This window comes from Propithecus coquereli, unplaced genomic scaffold, assembly GCF_000956105.1.
Source record: "Propithecus coquereli isolate 6110/MARCELLA unplaced genomic scaffold, Pcoq_1.0 Scaffold482, whole genome shotgun sequence".
NCBI lineage: Eukaryota > Metazoa > Chordata > Mammalia > Primates > Indriidae > Propithecus > Propithecus coquereli.
Window position 1 is genome coordinate 988580 of NW_012150641.1, and position 20359 is coordinate 1008938.

Genomic DNA, 20359 nt, shown 5'->3' on the forward strand with positions numbered 1-20359 from the left:
AAAAAAAAAAAAAAAAAAAAAAGATGAGGCAAGTGAAGCAGGTCAGCTTTAAGAGACAGTAGACGGTAGCAGCGACTGACGCATCCTGGGAAGCACATGCTTTGTCTTTGTCATTAATGAATGAGTAGCAGCTAAAGCATCAACAAATTGTTGCTGAATTTCCAGATCTTGCAATTTTTCAAGGGAAGCTGGAAATCTGGATTTTCATGTGATAGCTCTTTTTTCTTTATTTTTTAAAAAAATAGCTTTATTGAGGTATATTTTCCATATTCATATATTCACAGTATACAATTCAATGGGTTTTTTTTTTAGTAAATTTACCAAGTTATGCAACCATCACCATAAATCAGTTTTAGAACATTTTCATCAACCCAATAAGGCCCCTCATGAACATTTACTGTTAGTCCCTGTGCTGTCTTCCCTCCCCCTACCCCAATCCTCAACTCAGGCAGCTACCATTCTACTTTCTGTCTCTGTAGCTTTATTTTTTATGAATATTCCATATAAATAGGATGATACAGTATGTGGTCTCTTGTGTCTGGCTTCTTTCACTGAGTATGACGTTTTCAAGGTTCATCCATGTAGTTGTCCATCTTCATAGTTTGTTCCTTTTTGTTGCTGAATGATATTCTATTGTATGGACATATTATACCATTTTTGCCTATCCATTCACCAGTTGATGGACATTTTGGTTATTACCATCTTTCGGCTTTTATGAATAACGCTACTATGAACAATTGTGTGCAAGTCTTTTGTGTCCACATATGTTTTCCTTCTTTTTTGGTAAACATCTCAGGATAGAATTGTGGGATCATACGGCGAATTTATGTTTAACTTCATTTTTACTGGAATCAGAAACATATAATATGTTTCACTTTTTAAGAAACGGCAAAACTATTTTTTCAAAGCGGCTACACCATGTTACATTCCAGCCAGCCGTGGCTCAGGGTTCCTGCTTCTCTACATCCTCACCAACATTTGTTATTGTCCATCTTTTAGATTATAGTCATTCCAGTGGGTGTGAAGTGGGATCTTGTGGTGGTTTTGATTGGCATTTCCCAAATGGCTAATGATGTGGGTTAGCCCTTGATTTTTAAATGTTGGAATTCATTCAAATAAAAAAAAATGCTGCATATCAGTCCTGTGCACATGGAACAAAACAAGTTCATGGGCTGGAACTGCCCTAAGGGAACAAGTTCAGACTTCTGACCTAGACCCTGCAAAACAATGGTCTGTGAACTTTTTCTTTTGGGGGTGAAAGCAGCCTAGACTGCCAACAAAAATTACTGTGGAGAGAGAGGAGAAGGATTTCTCACTCTTTTGTAATAAACTTGTACACCAGAAAGAAAAACAATTTTCAATCTATTTATTCATAATGCCACATTTTTTTCCAGGAAATCATCATATTACGTCTTTGTTAATGAATCCTTTAGGTACATATTTGTATCCCTTTTCAGAGATGAGGCTAAGTAACTTTTGAAAGGTTAAATTAACACCTAGTAAGCAGCAAAGTTAGATTCAAAGCCAGGTATATCTGGTTCTAAATCCTGAGTTTTCCTCCTCAAAATGGCAGCAAATTCAGGGATGGAGTTATATGGGTGAAACTGGAGTCAGAGGAGCCAGTCTGCGATGGATGACAAAGATATAGGGGGACTAGGTGTGGGGAGGAAGGAAGAGGAAGGAATCAGGGAAGTTTCAAAACTGTTTTCATTAACAAAGGGAAATTGGGAAGAGAGAAAGTTTGAGTGATGAGATAGTTGAGATAGAAGAAAATAGGTTTGAAGTCTGCTGCTTTTGCAGTTTCCCTACCATGCAGGTAGAGATGTCTGGCAGACAATTGAAAACATAGGGCACAAGTGCTGGAGAGACACCAGGGCTAGAGATACATTTGGGGACATTCTCTTTATTATTGATTTTTCAGCAAAACTAATGTCTTTATGATGTTTAATGCTAGTGAACGTCCTGTGCCCCTCTTCTGATGGTCCACTGAGTTTGTTTTAAAATTATGAGAAACCGTGGTCAGTGGCTCACAGGGCTATTTGTGTGCGGATTTGCTAAGCATGGAAGACTGCATTGAGAAATGACTTTGGTGGCTGACAAAGCCGAGACTCAGGCCTTAGAGATGGAGTCTTTGGTCTTCTCTAAACACATTTAAAAATTCAGAAGAGGAATATCATTCACATATTTTGTAAAATTTACTGGTACTCCATGTGCAGACTGCATTTGAAGGACAGACCTCTTTATGGAGCCAAGTCACAAGACACCTGGACAAGGGGCAGCCACCCCAGCAGGCAGGTGGGGGGTGGGGGACCAGATGCACTAGGACAAAGGACAATACAGAGCCTGACTGGGACTTCCCCAGGAAGGACTCTGCACTCAGCTGCCTTGCAGCCTCCTCTGAATTCCACCAACCCTTCCTTATCATTTCCTGCCTTGTTTTGTTTTTTGTTTTATTCACTCTTTTGACAGACTAGAAGTTTCCTAGGCTTGGGCAAATACATCATTTCACACGTATTAAAATGCACCCATATCCAATATTTAATAACTTCATCTTGCTGTAATGTTTTGAAAGGATTTTGATAATTTTCAGTTTTTGTAAGAATCATTTATTTTGTTCATGTGGTTTAGACTTTACATTTATATATAATTATGTAAGAGTTGTGTTGCAGTTGACTAGATTTTGCAGACGTTTCATTAAATATTTATTAACTTCGATTTTTCTAGTTTCCCTTCCTTATTTTGGGGCCATTTTTTTTTTTCCCCAGGTCTCAAACATTTTCTAAGGCCCTTGAAAAGCTCACAGGCGCTAGGGGATATGACAGCACTGCAGGAATCCAGCCTTATGTTCCTAAGAACCCCTCACAGCCCCTCTCGCTTCGGAAGCTCTACTTGATGAATGAATGAAGAAACGAATGAACGAGCAAGTGGATCAGGTGAATGAAATCTTTTCCCAAGTCTTCTTTCCAAGGTCGGCTCTCTTCTCATTCTTCTAGTATCTCCAGCCCTGCTTGGAGGTTGAGCAGGGAGGCCCCTCCCCCGCGCTAACACCCAAACTGCAATCTCGGAGGAAGGTGACCGGCGCCCGGCCGACTCCGGCAGGGTCAGCTTGGGACCCAGGGTCCGGACAGTGGCCCTGTTCACTGACTACAGCCGGGGCCCCAGCAAAGCCCATGCGCACCCCTCCCCCTGTTCCCTTCCCCCACTGCAGGTGAGTCGCAGAGCAGCGGCTCCCGCCCCCCGCAGCCCCGGGGGTGACGTCAGGCCTCTGGACCGCGCTCTGCCCCGCCCCTGCAGGCAGCGCCGGGGGCCCGCGATTCCGCGGTGGAAGCCCATCCCGCTGCGGGACATGCCGGCTGCGACAAGCAGAAGCGGCGACCAAGCGCTCAAGTGTGCTGCAGCGGCGGCACAACGCTAGCGCGAGGGGCGTTCACTCGCGGCTGGGGACTCCTGCCGCGGCACACCTGCCCCACGGTCCGCGCTGCCCGAACCAGCGCAGCGCGCCGGCAGCCGCAGAGTCCGCACCCGCTGCCTCGCGGGATCGCAGGGCGCCCTCCTAGACTCAGCTGTCCATCTCCGCCCGAGCCAGCCAATCGCCCGCCACTGTTCCGGCCGCACCTCCCGGAATCTATGACGGGCGTGAGGACCAACCTATGAGAGTGGGGTCTCAATGGCCTGGGCTGGGAGTGGGAGCCAATGAGCATCATTCCAGGTGGGTGGAGGGAGCGGACTCGGGAAGGTAGCTTCGTTCGGGTTGCTAACGTCTTCCCTTGGAGATGGGCGCGCAAACGGACCAGTGGGTCTGGGGGCGGCGGTGATGGGCGTGGAGCTGGCCCAATGAGGGTGGGAGTGGGTGGAGCAGCCCCAAGCAGCAGTGCTAAAGGAGCCCGGCGGAGGCAGCGGTGGGTTTGGGACTGAGGCGCCGGATCTGTGGTCGCGGCTGGGGACGTGCGCCGGCGCCACCATCTTCGGCTGAAGGTGAGAGGTGCGGCTGCCGGGGTCCGAGTGCGGCCGCCTGGGGCAGGGCGACGGTTTCTGGAAGGAGGGACAGAGCCCGAGTTGGGGGGACCGGGCGGCTCTGGGGGTCAGGAACTGAGCCGAAGCGGGAGCTGGGGAAGTCAGAGGGGGTTCTGGGCGGGAGGGTTTGTGCTGCAGAGACCTTAGGTTCGTGCGAGCAGGGTCCTGGGCGGGAGTAAACAGTACCCCAGGGGGTGGAGATGGAGAGACCCCTGGAAGGGTGGGGAATGAGGTCCTTGAGAGTGAGACCCCTGCAGGGATCCGGGCCCGGATGTGCGGGAGGGCGACCCCTTGGGGGCTGGGGATGGAGATCTAGGGGTGGAGATGTGGGGACCAGGTCCTCGTGTGTGGGATCCCTGGGGCCGCGGGGTTTGGGGCTAGTGCCCTGGTAGGGGTCTCGGAGTGTTCCGCGAGTCTGTGTCTGCCTCGCAGGATGGCAGGGGATTCTAGGGTGGGCTGGAAAGCGTGATCCCTGTGGGGGGGCGCTGGACTGGAAGGGCCCCTGCGTGAGTTAGGCCGGGCCGGGCCCTCCGGGCCCAGTGGAGGGGTCCGCCGAGGGCTTGGGGGCGGGTGGCGCGCGCCGGACCTGTGGGGTGGAGGGACGAGAGGGCAGAGGCTCTGCGCGGCCGGAGGAGCGCGCGGCGGGCAAGGGGAGAGTCGGACTCTTTTGGCGCTGGGGAAGGAGGGCGGGAGGGGGGCGTTATACAGCGCGCTCTGTGGACCGCCGGGGCAGGGGGTGGACGCCTGGCAAGGCCAGGGCGGTTTGAGGGGGCGAGGCGGGAAATGTCGCGGGGGCGCGCTACTGCAGGGCGGCCGGGGGGAGGGTCAGCCCTCGCCTCGGGATCCCTTTATTGTGTAAGTGAGCTGGGAATGGCTCGCCGCAGTCTCTTCCTTGGCTTCTGCAGTTGGGGTCACACCCTGATCCTATAAAATCAGACTGGAATTGGGTCAGAGGGAAGTTGAAGCCGCGGAGTCCTGGCATTTGCGGGGGCTTTGTGGGCCCGTGGTGGGCGGATGCGGCCCGGGGACGCGGGAGGCCCCCGGCCAGGCCTGCCTGGGAACTAGGGCCTTAGGAAGGAGGTCGGCGACTCGGCGAGTCTGACCCGGGCCGGCGAGGTTTGGGTAACGTGGCCTCTGCCTACAACCGTTATCTCTGTTTCTTAGGGCCTCTGCAGCTCCCTTCAAGATCACTGCGGTGGATGGAAGGGGGTGGGGTGGGGTAGGGTGGAGTGGGGGAAAGCAGGCGGGGTGGATCCAGACTGCAGATGAAACAAAGACTGCTGTTTTCGCTGAATAATATAATACCAAATATAATACTTTGGCTTTGCTGAGATTTTGTTTTTTAACATTGAAACTGAGGATTCTTTGAGTTAGGTTTAATTATTCTTGATAGTATCTCACTCTGGAAAACTTTATAATCTATTTATTGTTTTATCTCTTTCATCAGTCTGCCTTTATTAATTATTCTCTTAGTCTCATGTTTTTGATGTTCAAGTATGCCCTGTCTGTCTCCGTTCTGGAAAAGTGGCCATTTTATGCATCTCCTTACTTCTGCATCTTCAATTCAGTTCTTCCCCGTCCTTATCTGGAGACAGCATATGGTGTAATTGTGGGATATAGCACGAGCTTTGGCAGCAGAGGGATGTGACCCGGGAGAGCCTGGCTTTTTATTTGGGTTCCTTAGGGAAATCATTACAATGAAGACAGCCCGGATGGAAGGTGAGATGGAGGAAATTTTGAAGGGCACGTTGTAGGGTGGAAGACTATATGCTTCAACCATTTATGTACTTTGTTATCACATATGAGGAATTAAAATCCTGGTGTTGAATCCAAGTTTTGGGAATATTTAATATAGTATAAAGATATTAATTGAGAGATGGGGCAGGCCATAAATAGCAATAGTGGCCTTTTGCATTTGGTTTGTGTTTGTGATCGTTTGGTTAAGCACAATTTTGATAAGTTATCAGACTTGCCCAGTCCTGTAATGTAAGTGACCTCAACGGTAGCATTACACAAATTGGGACTGTTCTGTTTTGTCTGTTATAGAGTGATGCTGTCATGGATAAATTATCCATCATTTTTGTTTGCCGTTTAATATGCAAGCTGTTCTTAAAATTCAGTTCTCCTCTATCCACACCTACAGTAGGTGCTAGGAGGCAGTTAGGAAGTTTGCTGGATGACATTTCATTGGAAGTGAAAAATGACCTGGGGGAGGAGCCCCAGGGGTGTATGTCAAACCGCTGTAGGGTATGGGAACTTTGGCTCCATAGGGGGCGAATTCATACACAGATAAATGATTTAATTATAATTAGGCAGTTATTTCAGATGATACCAGTAATCCTCAGATTATGTCTGCCACAAAGAGGTTCCTGTTTATTCCTTTTTCCCTAAGTACAGGAATTATTTTCTATAAAATATAAAGCCTTTGCCAGATTGTGTTCATTGAACACAATCTTTAAGCCATAATTGGTAGGGTTTTTATTTAGTAGAGAAGTAGTGAATATTGTTCTACATGCCCTTCAAAACTTGCACCGTCTCACCTTCCGTCATCGTAGCATGTACTCTGGAGCTGAAATCTGGGTTTAATCCCAGCTCTGCTACTTGTTACCTGTGTGTCTTGGGCCGGTTATTGGCTTTCTCCGTACCTTAGATTCCTCATCTGTAAAATGAAGATATTAATAGTGCCTACCTCATAGCACTGTTGTGAGGATTAAGAGTTGACATATGTAAACTGCTTAGAATAGTGTCTGGCCATAATTAGTGATGTATAACAATGGTATTTGCTATTTTAGAAATCGTATTGTCCTTTCAGCAAGACAAAGCATTTGGGAGTGGTACACTGTTAAACATCGGTATTCAGATTGGGTACCAAATGTACAATGGAGTAAAAAAAAAAAAAAAATACAACGTATTTGACAATCACAAGTGAAGAGTTAAACTGAATAAAACATCTTCACTGGCCTCATGAACTCTCTCAATTAAACAACAATATGAGCACCTACTACCTGCAAAAGCCCTCTGGTGCAATGCAAGGCAGGGCAAGAAGAATGTCAGAACAGTACAAAATGTTAGGAGAAGGAGAAGGATTAAATTGCCAGATTGACCTGAAAAGAACTTCTGAAAGGGTGGTATTTGGGTCAGGAATTGAAGGAATAGTTGGTTTTTGGTTGTGAAGAAGTTGAGGCTCATATGAGGGTAGGGAATGTACATGTAAATATTGACCAGTAGGTACAGATCCCCTGTTATATACCAGGGACCAGGCTAAGTGCTCTAGATACTGCAAGGAACAGTAGCTGTCCTTATAGTGTCTAGCTGGAGAAGAATCTGAAAAAGTGAAAGTAAATTATAATCATACTACTAAGTAAAGACCAGTGAATATATGTTCCATTTAAAAAAAAAATGCATACGTATATAATTTCCCCCGAAAAAATCGGGAGCTTGCTGTGATTATACTCTTGTGATCTATTTTTTTTAAATGTTAAATTACAAGCATTTCTCCACCTAGAAAAAGTACTGACAAATTTAAAATGTCCTGATTTGGTAAAATAATTTTTAAATATATAACCAACTTTTTCTAGACCTGCTCTAGAAATAACTTGTTAAGTTATTCTAATTTATAGTCACTTACTAAATTTAAGCATATAATTACATGTCCAATGTAAAGTTAAAGAAATGTGCACATGCCTACTGGCAGCAAGACAGTTTCCTAAGTGCTGTATAGGATATACAGTTTATACTTAATAAGAATAATAAGAGTAACTTACCATATTTTGTTATAGTTGGGTATTTCTCCTGTTAATAGATAGACCCTGTCCTTCTGAAAGGTGGTGTATGTATCCTATTATTTGTCCTTAAATTCACCTAGGATGTGTCCTACCTCAGAGCCATGTTTCCTTTCTTCTTACCCGTGTGCAGTTTTTAAGTTGGGAAGAAAAGACTTGTTAGCAATCTTATTAGACCAGTCCCTAGAGGTAATTGCCTTTTGAAACTGTTCTTCAAAATGTACGTGTGCCCATGAATATTTTCTGTATTGCCCTTTCCTGAGAGGATATCTGAGAAGACAAATGCAAGTTTAGTTATAAAATGTGCTAGCAGTTTTATTTGTAGAAGTCTTAATAACATTAATCATATTTTGTGATTTATTTTTTGTTTCATTTTGTGATTTTTTTGTTTTATCCAAGTCCATGACCTTTAAAACATCCGTATATTCTTTAAACCATGTTATGAATTAGTCTAGAACATTGGTTTTCAACCTCTTTCTCTACCCCAGCATACCTACTAGTAACAGGGGCTCACCATGGCAACCACAGAACTGTGGAGCAGTGGTTGTCAGGTGTGGCCCAGGACCAGCAGCAACAGCAGCATCTGGGAATTTGTTAGAAATGCAAGTTCTGGGGCTCTACCCCGGACCTGCTGAATCAGAAACTCTGCGGATGGGGCCCAGCAATCTGTATGTTAATAAACCTTCTAGGTGCTGCTGCTGCATGCCAGAATTTGAGAACTGCTACTCTAGAGCATGTTTGAAATGCATTACATTGTAACAGATAATTTCTGAAGCATCTTAGCTATTTGATTCTAGTAAATTATTATTAGAGGTTAAAGGGCTAGTATCTGTACCCATTATCAGTGATTAATCTTAGCATACAGAGTCCTCAGAGAATCTAAAGAAAGTTATGGGTGTTCTCCTTAGAATAGCACACATATGCACACACCAAGTGTACAACATTTTTATACCGTGAAGGATTTCATGGAGCTCGAAATTTATCTGTGAACTCAAGGTTAAGAACCTCTTAAGAACTTTGGACTACTTTATGATTTCTCTTGAAGCCTACAAGGGGTACCTTGTATCTATCCTCTTGCCTGCAAAGAAACTCCAGCATTTTTGGCTGGGTGGGGTGGGATAGAGGGAGGGGAGAAGTTGGGGAGATTTGATAGAGCCAAGAGTAGGTACTCAGTTGGCTTCTTGTGTTGATTTGAAGGAAGTCATGGAAACTGTGCCTATGAAATTTCTAATAACCTAGAATTTATAGTAATAGTAAAAATATGTAAGAGAGTATTGAATTCCAAAAAGATATTGTCAGTCAGGAATGACGAGTCATATCAATCACAAAGGTGAGTGATGAATGCAGAATCCTGTCATTTGATCTAAAAAACCAATTGTACAAGTTTAGGAAGGAGATATAGCTTAGCAGTTATATGTATGGAGCTTTCTCTAGTAGCTCCTTATGAGCCAACAGTAAATGAGTGCTAAATAAACCAGTGAGTTCTTGAGATGCATTAATTGTAAAAGTCACAGGACGAGTGTTTTCCTCAGTGTGGCTAAGGTTGTTAACAGTTCCTTTTTCTTCTGCACTGGTCAGATCGTATCTGGACTTTCATGTTTGCTGGCCCACACACTCAGGAAGGCATAAGCACATTGGAGTCTGTTTATAGGTGAGAGATCAGGGTGGAGAATGAGTCTTGATGAATGATGGAATGCTGATGACACCAGGTAGGAGCAGCTGCAGGGTGGGAGTGGAGGCCTGGACAGCTACCACCATGTCCTCAGAACGCTGTTGTGTGGAGCTAAGGTTACACTTGTCTTTTGTGACCCCGTTTGATTACATTAAGAACCCATGAGGCCGTGGAGAAGCCTGTAGGGGGAAGAACTTTGAGTCTGTTGTCTGAAGGTAGGATGGGAGGCATGTTTTAGACCTGAGTCTACTCTTCTGGCAATCATGTGTTTTTGTATCCTTAGCCTGGTGGTCACACTAATTCTGATACCACTTCACGGACCTTTCATTATGCCCCTTTGTTTTGTTTTTTTCTTTCTTCTTTCCCTTCTTAACTCCCTGTTTAATTTGTGGTGAGGGTGAAAGAGGAGATGAAGAGAAAAAAAGGTCAACCTGGAACTTTGCTTTTTTTCTTTGGCCTGTTTTTCAGCCCTTAGTAACTGAGGGCAAATCTTGAGTGGTCGTCAGAGGGCCAGAGTCATAATTTGTGGTCAGTCCTGAAATTTACCTTGGAAACTTGGTTAGGATGGCCATGAAGAGGAATACCCCAGCTCCTTGACTCAGAGTTTATGCTTTATATTTACGAAAGGTTTCAAGTTTCTTAGAAAACTAAAAGTTGTAAATTATTTATATTTCTTAAACATCTAACTTTGCCTTCCTCCACTTCTCTTAGAGGCAATTGCTCGTGGATCCTTCTGTTTACAATGGCACAGAGAACTGGACTTGAGGATCCAGAGAGGTATCTCTTTGTGGACAGGGCTGTCATCTACAACCCTGCCACTCAAGCTGATTGGACAGCTAAAAAGCTAGTGTGGATTCCATCAGAACGCCATGGTTTTGAGGCAGCTAGTATCAAAGAAGAACGGGGAGATGAAGTTATGGTGGAATTGGCGGAGAATGGAAAGAAAGCAATGGTCAACAAAGATGATATTCAGAAGATGAACCCACCTAAGTTTTCAAAAGTGGAGGATATGGCAGAATTGACGTGCTTGAATGAAGCTTCTGTTTTACATAATCTGAAGGATCGCTACTATTCAGGACTTATCTATGTAAGTATTTTTCCACGTAATCATGTGAATTGGTAACTGGGAATTAATGTAAATTGTACATCTTGTCGTAATCAAATGAGAATGTGGAATACCCATGCTGTCTGTGTAACGTTACTGTTTCTATTAAAGATAGAAGGATTGTCACTTGTATACCCAAATCTTGGTTTACTTGAAATCTTCACATGTTAAGTGTAAATCATCCAATCTGCAATGAAATATAATAAAGTGGTTTTTGAAGTAGTGGTCTGGAGCATAGTAAGGTGGAAGAGAGCATGTGACAGAAAGAAAGACCAGGGGCTTTAATAAGGTAGTGAGAGTTACATTAATAGGAGAACACGTACAGCAAAATGGTAGACAATCAAGTGCGTATCCAGGAGTATAAAGTGGAGAGGCTGCAAGCTTAGAGGTGTCAGTGAAGAGCAAGAGCGGCTTCGTTGGGTACAGGGAATTAGGAAGGATGAATGCTGAGGTTTTTGTTTTGTTTTGTTTTGTTTTGTTTTTGAGACAAAGTCTCTCACTCTGTTGCCCGGGCTAGAGTGCCGTGGCGTTAGCCTAGCTCACAGCAACCTCAAACTCCTGGGCTCAAGCAATCCTCCTGCCTCAGCCTCCCAAGTAGCTGGGACTACAGGCATGCACCACCATGCCCGGCTAATTTTTTCTATATATTTTTAGTTGTCCGATTAATTTCTTTCTATTTTTAATAGAGACGGGATCTCGCTCTTGCTCAGGCTGGTTTCGAACTCCTGAGCTCAAACAATCCACCCGCCTCGGCCTCCCAGAGTGCTAGGATTACAGGCGTGAGCCACCGCGCCCGGCCAATGCTGAGGTTTTTAAGAGGAAATAGTTCAGGGCAAGATTGAGGCTAGGGTTGTCCTGTGGTAGCTCCTGACACGTGTGTTACAGTCACTGTGTCACTGACCATGTAGAAGTTACTGACAGTAATGTAAGCCAGATACTAAAAAAAAATCTGAAATGACGAAATACGTTTGAAGGGCTGGTAGAGACGGCAGTGATTTTGAGGAAGGTAGCATAGATAGGACTTAGAATAAAGGAAAGTAGGGAGAAAAGTTGACAAGAGTTTGAGATCAGAAAAGGGTGGTTGAATTTTACGCAAGGAGTGTGCTACTGAAGCTCATGAATAGTTCAATACTAATTGCCTCATAGAAATAGTTTATTTAAGTACTATTTATCGAGCACCTACTGTGGTCTAGGTGCTGGGGATAGTGTGGTGAACAAGACAGGCCAGGTCCCTGCCTTCATGAAATGGCCTGTGAGGAAGTGAGACTATGGGGTAGAGTGAGCAGGAGACAGCTTTCCACAGCGGGTCAGTGAAGAGCTCTTTGAGAAGGTAGCATTTGAGATGGAGTCTGACTGGTGGGAGGGAGCTAGCCATGGGAAAAGCTAGGAAGAGAATAATTCACTCATGACCTTTGGTGGAGTAGTTTCAGTCAAACCTGATGGATCTCCCCCATTTTTTTTTTCTCTTTGAGGCAGGATGCAAAGTAGGAGAGTGAGAGGCAGCAGGGCTGGGAAGATGGTTTGAGGAGAATGGAAGAGGCTTAGAAAGAGAAGAAGCCAAGGTTAATAAAACAACGAGAGAGTAGCATTGAGAATCCAGCTGGCTTAGTATAAGTGGGGCAGAGCTCTATACCCAGTTTTAGATCTTCTCAAACCGTCTAGATTTTTAATGTCAAAAATAGAAGAAAATAAAAACAACCCTCATCCATTGTCAATTAACAAAAGAGAGAGAGAGAGAGACTTCGGCTGAGACTGAGTACCCATGTGTAAGGTGAATGCATTTTTGTCTGGTCGTGTGATTTTGCCAGACCGTAGGATTGCTCCAGCTCTGTGTGGGCAGTGGAACTTCGGCTCTCCATTGCTGCCACAAGTCATTCCCTGCTTGTCTTTGGAGTCCTGGTTTGATAGGAGTGGAAGTCTGGGCAAGAAGGGGCTGATGGATCAAGGGCTGGAGTATTTAATGATGTTGAAGAACAGGGTTAATGGGGGTGAGGGAGTACGGAAACTAGAAAATTAAAAGATTGTGGTCAGGGCTGGGCGCAGTGGCTCACGCCTATAATCCCGGCCCTCTGGGAGGCTGAGGTAGGAGGACTGCTTGAGGTCAGGAGTTTGAGAACCAGCCTGAGCAAGAGAGAGACCCTTCTCTACAAAAAATAGAAAAATTAGCCAGGCATGCTTGCACAGGCCTGTATTCCCAGCTACTCGGGAGGCTGAGGCAGGAGAATGGCTTGAGCCCAGGAATTTGAGGTTGCAGGTGAGCTATGATGACACCACTGCACTACAGCCTGGGTGACAGAGTGAGACCCTTTCTGTGGGGGGGAGAAATGGTTGTGGTCAGATCGTAACATCAACATCTAAGACTTGAGAGGTGGGTCAGTTTGAATGAAGCCCGGTGCAGAGAATTGCAAAGGACTAGAAATACAATGGCACCACGGGAAAACCGTGGAGAGCTACAGGCTGAGAAGGAACCAGGCTGGGTTTCTGCCAGAGCCTTCACCTTGATCCCCCACTTTAGACCTTGTCGGTAGCTGCAAGCAGGAAAGAGAGGCTAGATGAATAGAAAAGGGAAGGAGACTGTGGTTGTAAAAGGAAAGGAATGAAAGAAAGGACAGTTTATTTTATTTGTAGACATTCCTCGTAATTCTGAGATTTTGCAGGTAACTTTTACTGAGTTTGATTTTCTTTTTTTTCCAACTTAGGGACAATCTGAGTGAATTTCTGAATTAGTTTCTTTTCAAAACACAGCCTCCTTGGTCTTTATAGAAGAAGAATCTGAGTTTTTCTCAAAGTATTAAGGTCAGAACAGAGGTGGGGCGTTTGGGAGATTGTATCTTCAATTAGTGGGTGGAAAGAAAGCCTTCTTACCTAAGATTCTAGTTGGAGCACTTGACTCTAAAGAAGTCTGGTTAAGAGAATGGGGCTGGGGAGAGCCACAATTGTCAGCATTGTGATGAATTTGCACTGGGCTTTGGAATTAACTGATCAGTTGAGGTTGATTGATAGAGGTGCTGTGATATAGATGATATAATAACTTGGGTAGGACATTTTTGGACATATTTCTGTAGATAAGATACAATGTAAATTCATTTAAACAAGTTAGGTTGCTAACAGGTTAAATTATGTTCTTATCTTTTCTTTGGATTTATTCTCTCTGACCTCCAAATTCTCAGGTCATTAATTTTCATCTTTTTTAATATACCATTTAAAACTGTAAATATCTTCTCTAATCCTGTTTTAGCTTACCTTGCTGAATTTTTATTATTCAGTTCTAAATATTTTTCTAATTTCTATTATAATTTCTTCTTTAACAATGAACCATTTAAAAGTACACTTTTAAAATTTCCAAATGTTGGTTTTTAAAAGTTCTTTTTATTACTGAGTTTTAGTATAATTGCATAGCAGTCAAAGAATATCGTACGTATAATATCATGCCTTGTTTTTGTTGAAACTTGCTTGGTGTAGTATATTGTCAGTTTTTATGAGTGTTCTAAATGTGTTTGCAAAGAATGTGTATTCTATTGAGTATAAGGTTCTGTATATGGCCATTAGATTAAGCTTTTGTGTTTGTTTAAATCTTCTATAGCTTTGCAAATTTTTGTCTGCTTGATTTATCAGTTACCGAGAGAAGTGTGTTAAAATATCCCAATGTGTTTTATCAACTAAGTATGCATCTGTAAACAATATAGTTTAGTTTTGTCTGTTTTTGAATTTTTATATAAATGAATCTTAGTGTATAGCTTTTGTGTCTGTTTTTTGTATGTTTTTTTGTTTTGTTTTGTTTTGTTTTGCTCTGGATTATTTTTGTTGTTGTTGTTGTTCTCCCATATTTCCAGCACCACAGTGTATGGCACATGGTAGGTCTTTTTTTTTTTTTTTATTTCAGCATATTATGGGGGTACAGATGTTTAGGTTACGTATGTTGCCCTTGACCCCCCTCCCCCCCAAGTCTGAGTTTCAAATATGTCTATCCTTCGGGTTGTGCGCATTGCACTCTTTATGTATGCAAATGCCCGTCCCCTCCCCCCCCCCCCCGCCCAACATCCAATAGATGTTATTCTTATATGTGCATTTATGTGTTGATCAGTTAATACCAATTTGATGGTGAGTACATGTGGTGCTTCTCTTTCCATTCTTGGGATACCTCACTTAATAGAATGCATTCCAGCTCTATCCAGGAGTATACAAGAGGTGCTACATCACCATTGCTTCTTAAAGCTGAATAGTACTCCATGGTATACATATACCATATTTTATTAATCCACTCATGTATTGATGGACATTTGGGTTGTTTCCACATCTTTGCTATTGTGAATTGTGCTGCTATAAACATTCGGGTGCAGGTGTCTTTCTTATACAGTATCATTTAGTCTTTTGTGGATTATATTTTTAACATTCATCCACATTGTTGTTTTGTGTTTCTATAATTCAGTAGTTCTTGAAGTGTGGTCTATGGACCCCTAGGGTTTCCTGAGACCCCCTCAGGGGATCTGAAAGATCAAAACTATTTTCATAATAATATGAAGATGTTATTTGCCCTTTTCACCATTGACATTTGTACTGAGGGTACAAAGCAATTATGAATAAAACTCCTGATACCTTATTATGAATAAAGGTAGTGACCCCAGACTGTACTAGTAATCACATTATTCTTCACAGCCATTTATTGGCAGTTTAAAAGATTGAGTTTCACTCAAGAATGTCCTTGATAAAGCAGGAAAAATGATTGATTTTATTAAATCTCAACCCTGAGAACACGTCTTTTTAATATTCTGTGTGATGAAATGGGAAGTATGCACAAAGCACTTCTGCTGTATATGGATATATGATGGTTACCTTGAGGAAGAGCAAGTGTTTAGTTGAGTTGCAAGCTAAACTTGTTACTTTTTTAATAGAACACTATTTTTATTTGATGGAATGATAGATAAACTATGGTTACTCACACAGAAGTATTTCGCTGACATTTTCTTGAAAATTAACAATGTGAGCTTGTCACTTCAAAGAAAACAACTGATTGCATTTATTGCCAGGGATAAAATTTTAGTTTTTACATGAAAATTAGAATTTTAGGAAACTTGTATCTACCACCATGAACTTGACAGCATATCAGTACTTTATGATAGATGGTGATAATAATGAAAATGTTTTGTTTTGGGTTTTTTTGATGTCCTATAGTGAAATGTCATCATTTGAAAAATTTGAATAACTTAGTGAGCCAATGTTTTCCAAATGATATATGCATGATGTTACAAAAACATGCACGGGGGAAAGATTCATTCAACGTGCAAAATAAGCTAATAGATTTTGATAGGACAGAATATGAGGAGTTCACTGGTAGGGTTTCAGATGCTACAGTGCATCTAATCTTTAAAAAACTATCAATTATTAAGTTTTGGTAGTATCAAAGGGGAATATCCACAGTTATCTGAACAGACTGTTAAACTGTTCCTCTCTTTTCCAACTGTCTGCGTAAGACTGATTTTCTTTATGTGCTGCAACCAAAACAACATATCACAATAGACTGAATGCAGAAACAGACATAAAGATTGAACTATTTTCTCTTAAGCCAAACAATAAAAGTTTTGCAAAAATATAAAACAGTGCCACTCCTCTCACTTTTGTTTTGGAAAACAAAAAGTTATTTTTTTGTAAGAAATATTATTTATGCTAACATGTAATATATTATTGTTTTAAAATGAATAAATGAACGTTTTAAAACTATATATTTTATATAAAACAAAATATCTTTGGAGTCCTTAATAGTTTCTAAGAGTGTAAAAGGGCCCTGAAATTTTAAAAAGTTTGAGTAGTTTATTCATTTTTCTTGGAATGTATTATTATAAGATTTTTGACCCAATGAATTTAACTAGTCAGCTGTTTTTGTATGTTGTCTTTTTTCCAGCTTGGTACTATTATGAACATTGCTTCAATGAACGGCCCTGTACATGTACCTGGTGCACATAAGCATGGCTTTCTGTAAAGTGTGTAACTAGGAGTATGATTCCTGGATGATAGGCCATGCATATCCATAACTTACTTCTTCAGCTTTTCTAGATAATGCCCGATTGAGTCAGAATTAGCAGGAAACAGAAGGCTCTCAAATTAGGTATTTTGAGAGTTTAATAAAGGGAAGATTTACAAATGTGGGTAGAGCTTAATAAATAAGGGGTAGTGCAGTATCCCAGCACTAGTGATGGCTGAGAGCCCCTGATACATCTTGACCTTTAAAGATGCAACAGGAAAGAGCTATCACCTGAACCTGGAGAAGGTAGCTGGATGGAGAAGGCTACCTGATAGGAGCTGTGGCCTGCCTTGGAGGGATGCAGGCAGCTCATGCTGATTGGCAGGGAGAGAGCATGGGGAATAAATGTCCTGATCTTCTTCTCTCGCCCTCAGTCTCATGCTGAACTCAGTTTGAAGTCAGAGGAGAAGGGAATTTGATACTTTTCTTAGGGTCAGCCTCAATTCCATCTGGAATTGAATTTTGTGTTTGGTGTGAGGTGGGGACAAGATTCATTTTTTTTCCCCAAATAAGTATCCAATTGACTCAGTGCCATTTACTGAAACATAATCCTTTCTCCACTGCTCTGAAGTGCTACCTTTGTCATAAATCAGGTATTCATAAATATGTTCTTGACTCTGTTCTGTTTCATGGGTCTGTGTGCTTATCTTTTGGCTATCACATTTTCTTAATTATTACAACCTTGTAATATGTCTTAGTATCCAGTGTGGTAAGTCCTCTCATTTTTGGACCGTGTTTGATCTCTGGTAACTAAAACTGCAGAAGCGAAACTTCAGAGAAGGAGGGACTGCTGTATTCAGCTTGGAGTTTCTAGTGTTTTTGAATCTGTGGCTTGATGCCTTTTGTCAGTTTTGGAAAATTATTAGCCATTATCTCTTCAGATCCTGCTCCTGCTTCTTTCTTTTCTCCTTTCTTGGACTCATACCTGGTATGTCAGACCTTTCACATGTCCCATCTAGCTGTCACTTTCCTCTACATGTTCATCCTTGTTTTCCCCCTTGTTTAAGTCTGGCTGTTTGCTTCTGAGTAAAGTGTCAGGCAACTAATTCTTTCTTCAGCTGTATCTAATTTGTTGTTAAACCCATAAATTCTTAATTTCAGTTACTGTTTTTTCCAGTTTTAAAATTTTCATTTGGATTTTCTTTTAATAATTTCCAATTCTCTGCCAGAATTCGCAATCATGTCTTTCAATTACTCGAACGTGTTATCATCCAAGACAATAATACAAGTCAATAAAAATAGACTCACTGGGGATCCAGTTATTATTATATCTTGGATTTTAATCACAACTTGTTGCCTTGTATGCCTGGTTATTGTATTGCGAAGATAATTTGAGACTCTGGGTGACATTAAGCTTATTCTGGAGTTCTGCTTTGGGCATGCAGTTAGGCTAAGGGAAACTAGGACATGTAGTGCAATCAGGGGTTGACCTCCTTCCCAGCTGGGCCTCAGGCTGTGTGAGGGCTGGTCTATTTCTGGTATAGTCTTAACTCTTAGGGTGTAGCCATCAGGGTCCCAGCTGAAAGCTTGGGGTATTTACCACCCCCAACCACCCTCCTCCTGGGTGGTCTGGAACTCTTTAATTTTTGCTGCCTTAGACTTGTATGCGGCTTAAAGCTCTGCTTAGCTTCTTCTCAGCAACAATTTTTGGGATTCGTAACTATTACCTGTCTAAAAATGAAATAATTTCATATCATCATGTATTCAGTCACTTTTCACATTTTTGTATGCTTCATAAATAGGTCTTAAATAGTTGGTTTGTTCAATTCAGGATCCAAACAAGGTCGATACATTATAATTCATTTTTGTCTTAGTCCACTTTGTGCTGTTAGAACAGAATACCACAGACTATAATTTAAAAACAGTAGAAACTTATTTGGCTCACAATTCTAGAGGCTGGGAAGTCCAAGATCAAGAGGCCACATCCAGTGAGGGCCTTCTTGCTGTGTCATCCATGGTGGAAGGTGGAAGGTGGAAGGGCAAGAGAGCAAGAGAAAGAACTCACAGCCTCAAGCCCTTTGATAATTGGCATTAATCCATTCATGAGGGTGGAGCCCTGGGGACCTGAACAGCTCCCATGAGGCATTGGAGATTAAGTTTACAACATATGCTCTCTGGGGGACCTTCAATCGGTAGCATTTATGTCTCTTCTAATCTGTGTGTTTCCCCTCCCTCTTTTTTTATTTGAAGACACGGAGTGAGTTGTGCTGTAGTAATTCCCATATTCTGGGTTTTGTTGATTGCATTCCTGTGGTGCTTCTTAAGCCTGGTAATTCGACCCAGAGGCTTTGACAGATTTGGATTCAGGAGATACTAATGCCAAGTTGTCTCTTTATGATGTTGAGATTGATCAGTGAGTCAGTAGTGAATCAGTTTAGGATTAGTCCATTATATGTGTCCTCATCTGCCAGTCACCTAAGGATTTTAATAGGCAGTGATAAATATTGTCCAGATCCATTGTTTCATTAGGGGCTTCAAAATGGTGAGAGTAATACCATTACTCCTTCTGCGTTTATTAGCTTGATGAATTCTTTTTTTAACTCAGTACATACATATTCCTCCCACACACAAAGTTTTCTTCAAGTTTTTATTGATTTATTTATTTTTACAGAGTTTTGGCCTTTTATCTCCTAAAGGAGCAATAACAATATGTTAATTATCCCTCTGCCTTACATATTCATCTTCCTTCTGTGTATTATTATTTTTTATTGGTTTTACCTTTGTAACTTCTTTTTATTATTTTACCTTTGGCCTGTTTTTAAGAAGGATCGCTCCCTGAATAAAAGCGCCTACTCTTACCACTTGATTTCTTGAAGTGTCCATTCTGCTCTTTTATTTCAGATGATTCCTTATAGCCTTTTCTTGCCTTAGTCACCTATTTTTTCTTAGGCATGTCCATTCTAATATATAGAGTCCATGTGATACTGTATTCTGTTGCAGATATGAATCTGTTTCCTAAAGATTTGTCTTAGCTTATTTTGTAGATAATTTCCATAGGTAATTTCTTTCTCTGAATCCTGTAAATGATTATGTTTTCCTTATTTTTAGGGCTTTTCTTTTTTTTTCTTTTAATACCCATGCGAATTTTATCTAAGTGCAGTGTTTGCAGGTGGTACAGGTAAATTATTCTTTCCTCCCTCCCTTTCCTTTTAGGTAGTGGTCTCATTTCTTCTGAGCTACAGCTGGGGTGTAGGGTTATGTGATGTTACCAGTTCCATCCCCTGTTCCTAGTAGGAGACTTTGTATCTCTGCTCCGTTGCATTGTTATCTGCACCTGCTTCCATGTGCTGGTTCTCTCATCCTTCGAACCTATGAAACAATCAATGCATGTACACATCCCTGTTTTCTTAGCAAGAGGCTTGGCACTCAAAGGATAAGTAAAAATTGCCACTACTGGACAGAGGAGGACGGGCATTCCAGGCAGAGTAGTCAGCATAGATAGAAGCCTGGAGGCATAAAGCAGCATAGCATGTTTGAAAAATAGCATTTTCTTGGTGTTCAAATATTTTTGTATGTCTCTCTTAGATAAAGTATACAGTAATGTATACAAACCTTTGCAGTTTGTATAATAAAACCTCAAACCTTTACAGTTCTTCAGAATTTTCCCAAGGCTCTGACAATCCACTGTTTCCAGCCACTCACTCGGCATCCTACTTAGCTCACCTACCATATCACAATCTCCATATGTTAAAGGAGGATTTATTATCTTTTCCCACAAATCAAATTATTTTCCCTTTTGTCAATAGCGGTCCTCATCTCTGAAGCTT

The 20359-nt window shown here is 42.1% G+C and overlaps 1 protein-coding gene across 2 annotated transcripts in view; it reads left to right on the forward strand.

The window, feature by feature from the left end:
- Positions 1-3763: 3763 nt before the first annotated feature.
- The window catches only part of MYH10 (myosin, heavy chain 10, non-muscle), a 138523-nt gene continuing 121927 nt past the window's right edge, over positions 3764-20359 (forward strand). The window contains exons 1-2 of one of the 2 annotated variants that reach the window (XM_012655702.1): positions 3764-3975; positions 10180-10555. In XM_012655702.1, coding sequence (XP_012511156.1) covers positions 10211-10555 — 345 coding nt within the window. In that variant the 5' untranslated portion in view covers positions 3764-3975; positions 10180-10210. The remainder of the gene's footprint in view (positions 3976-10179; positions 10556-20359) is intronic. The other variant, XM_012655703.1, reaches the window with a different exon arrangement.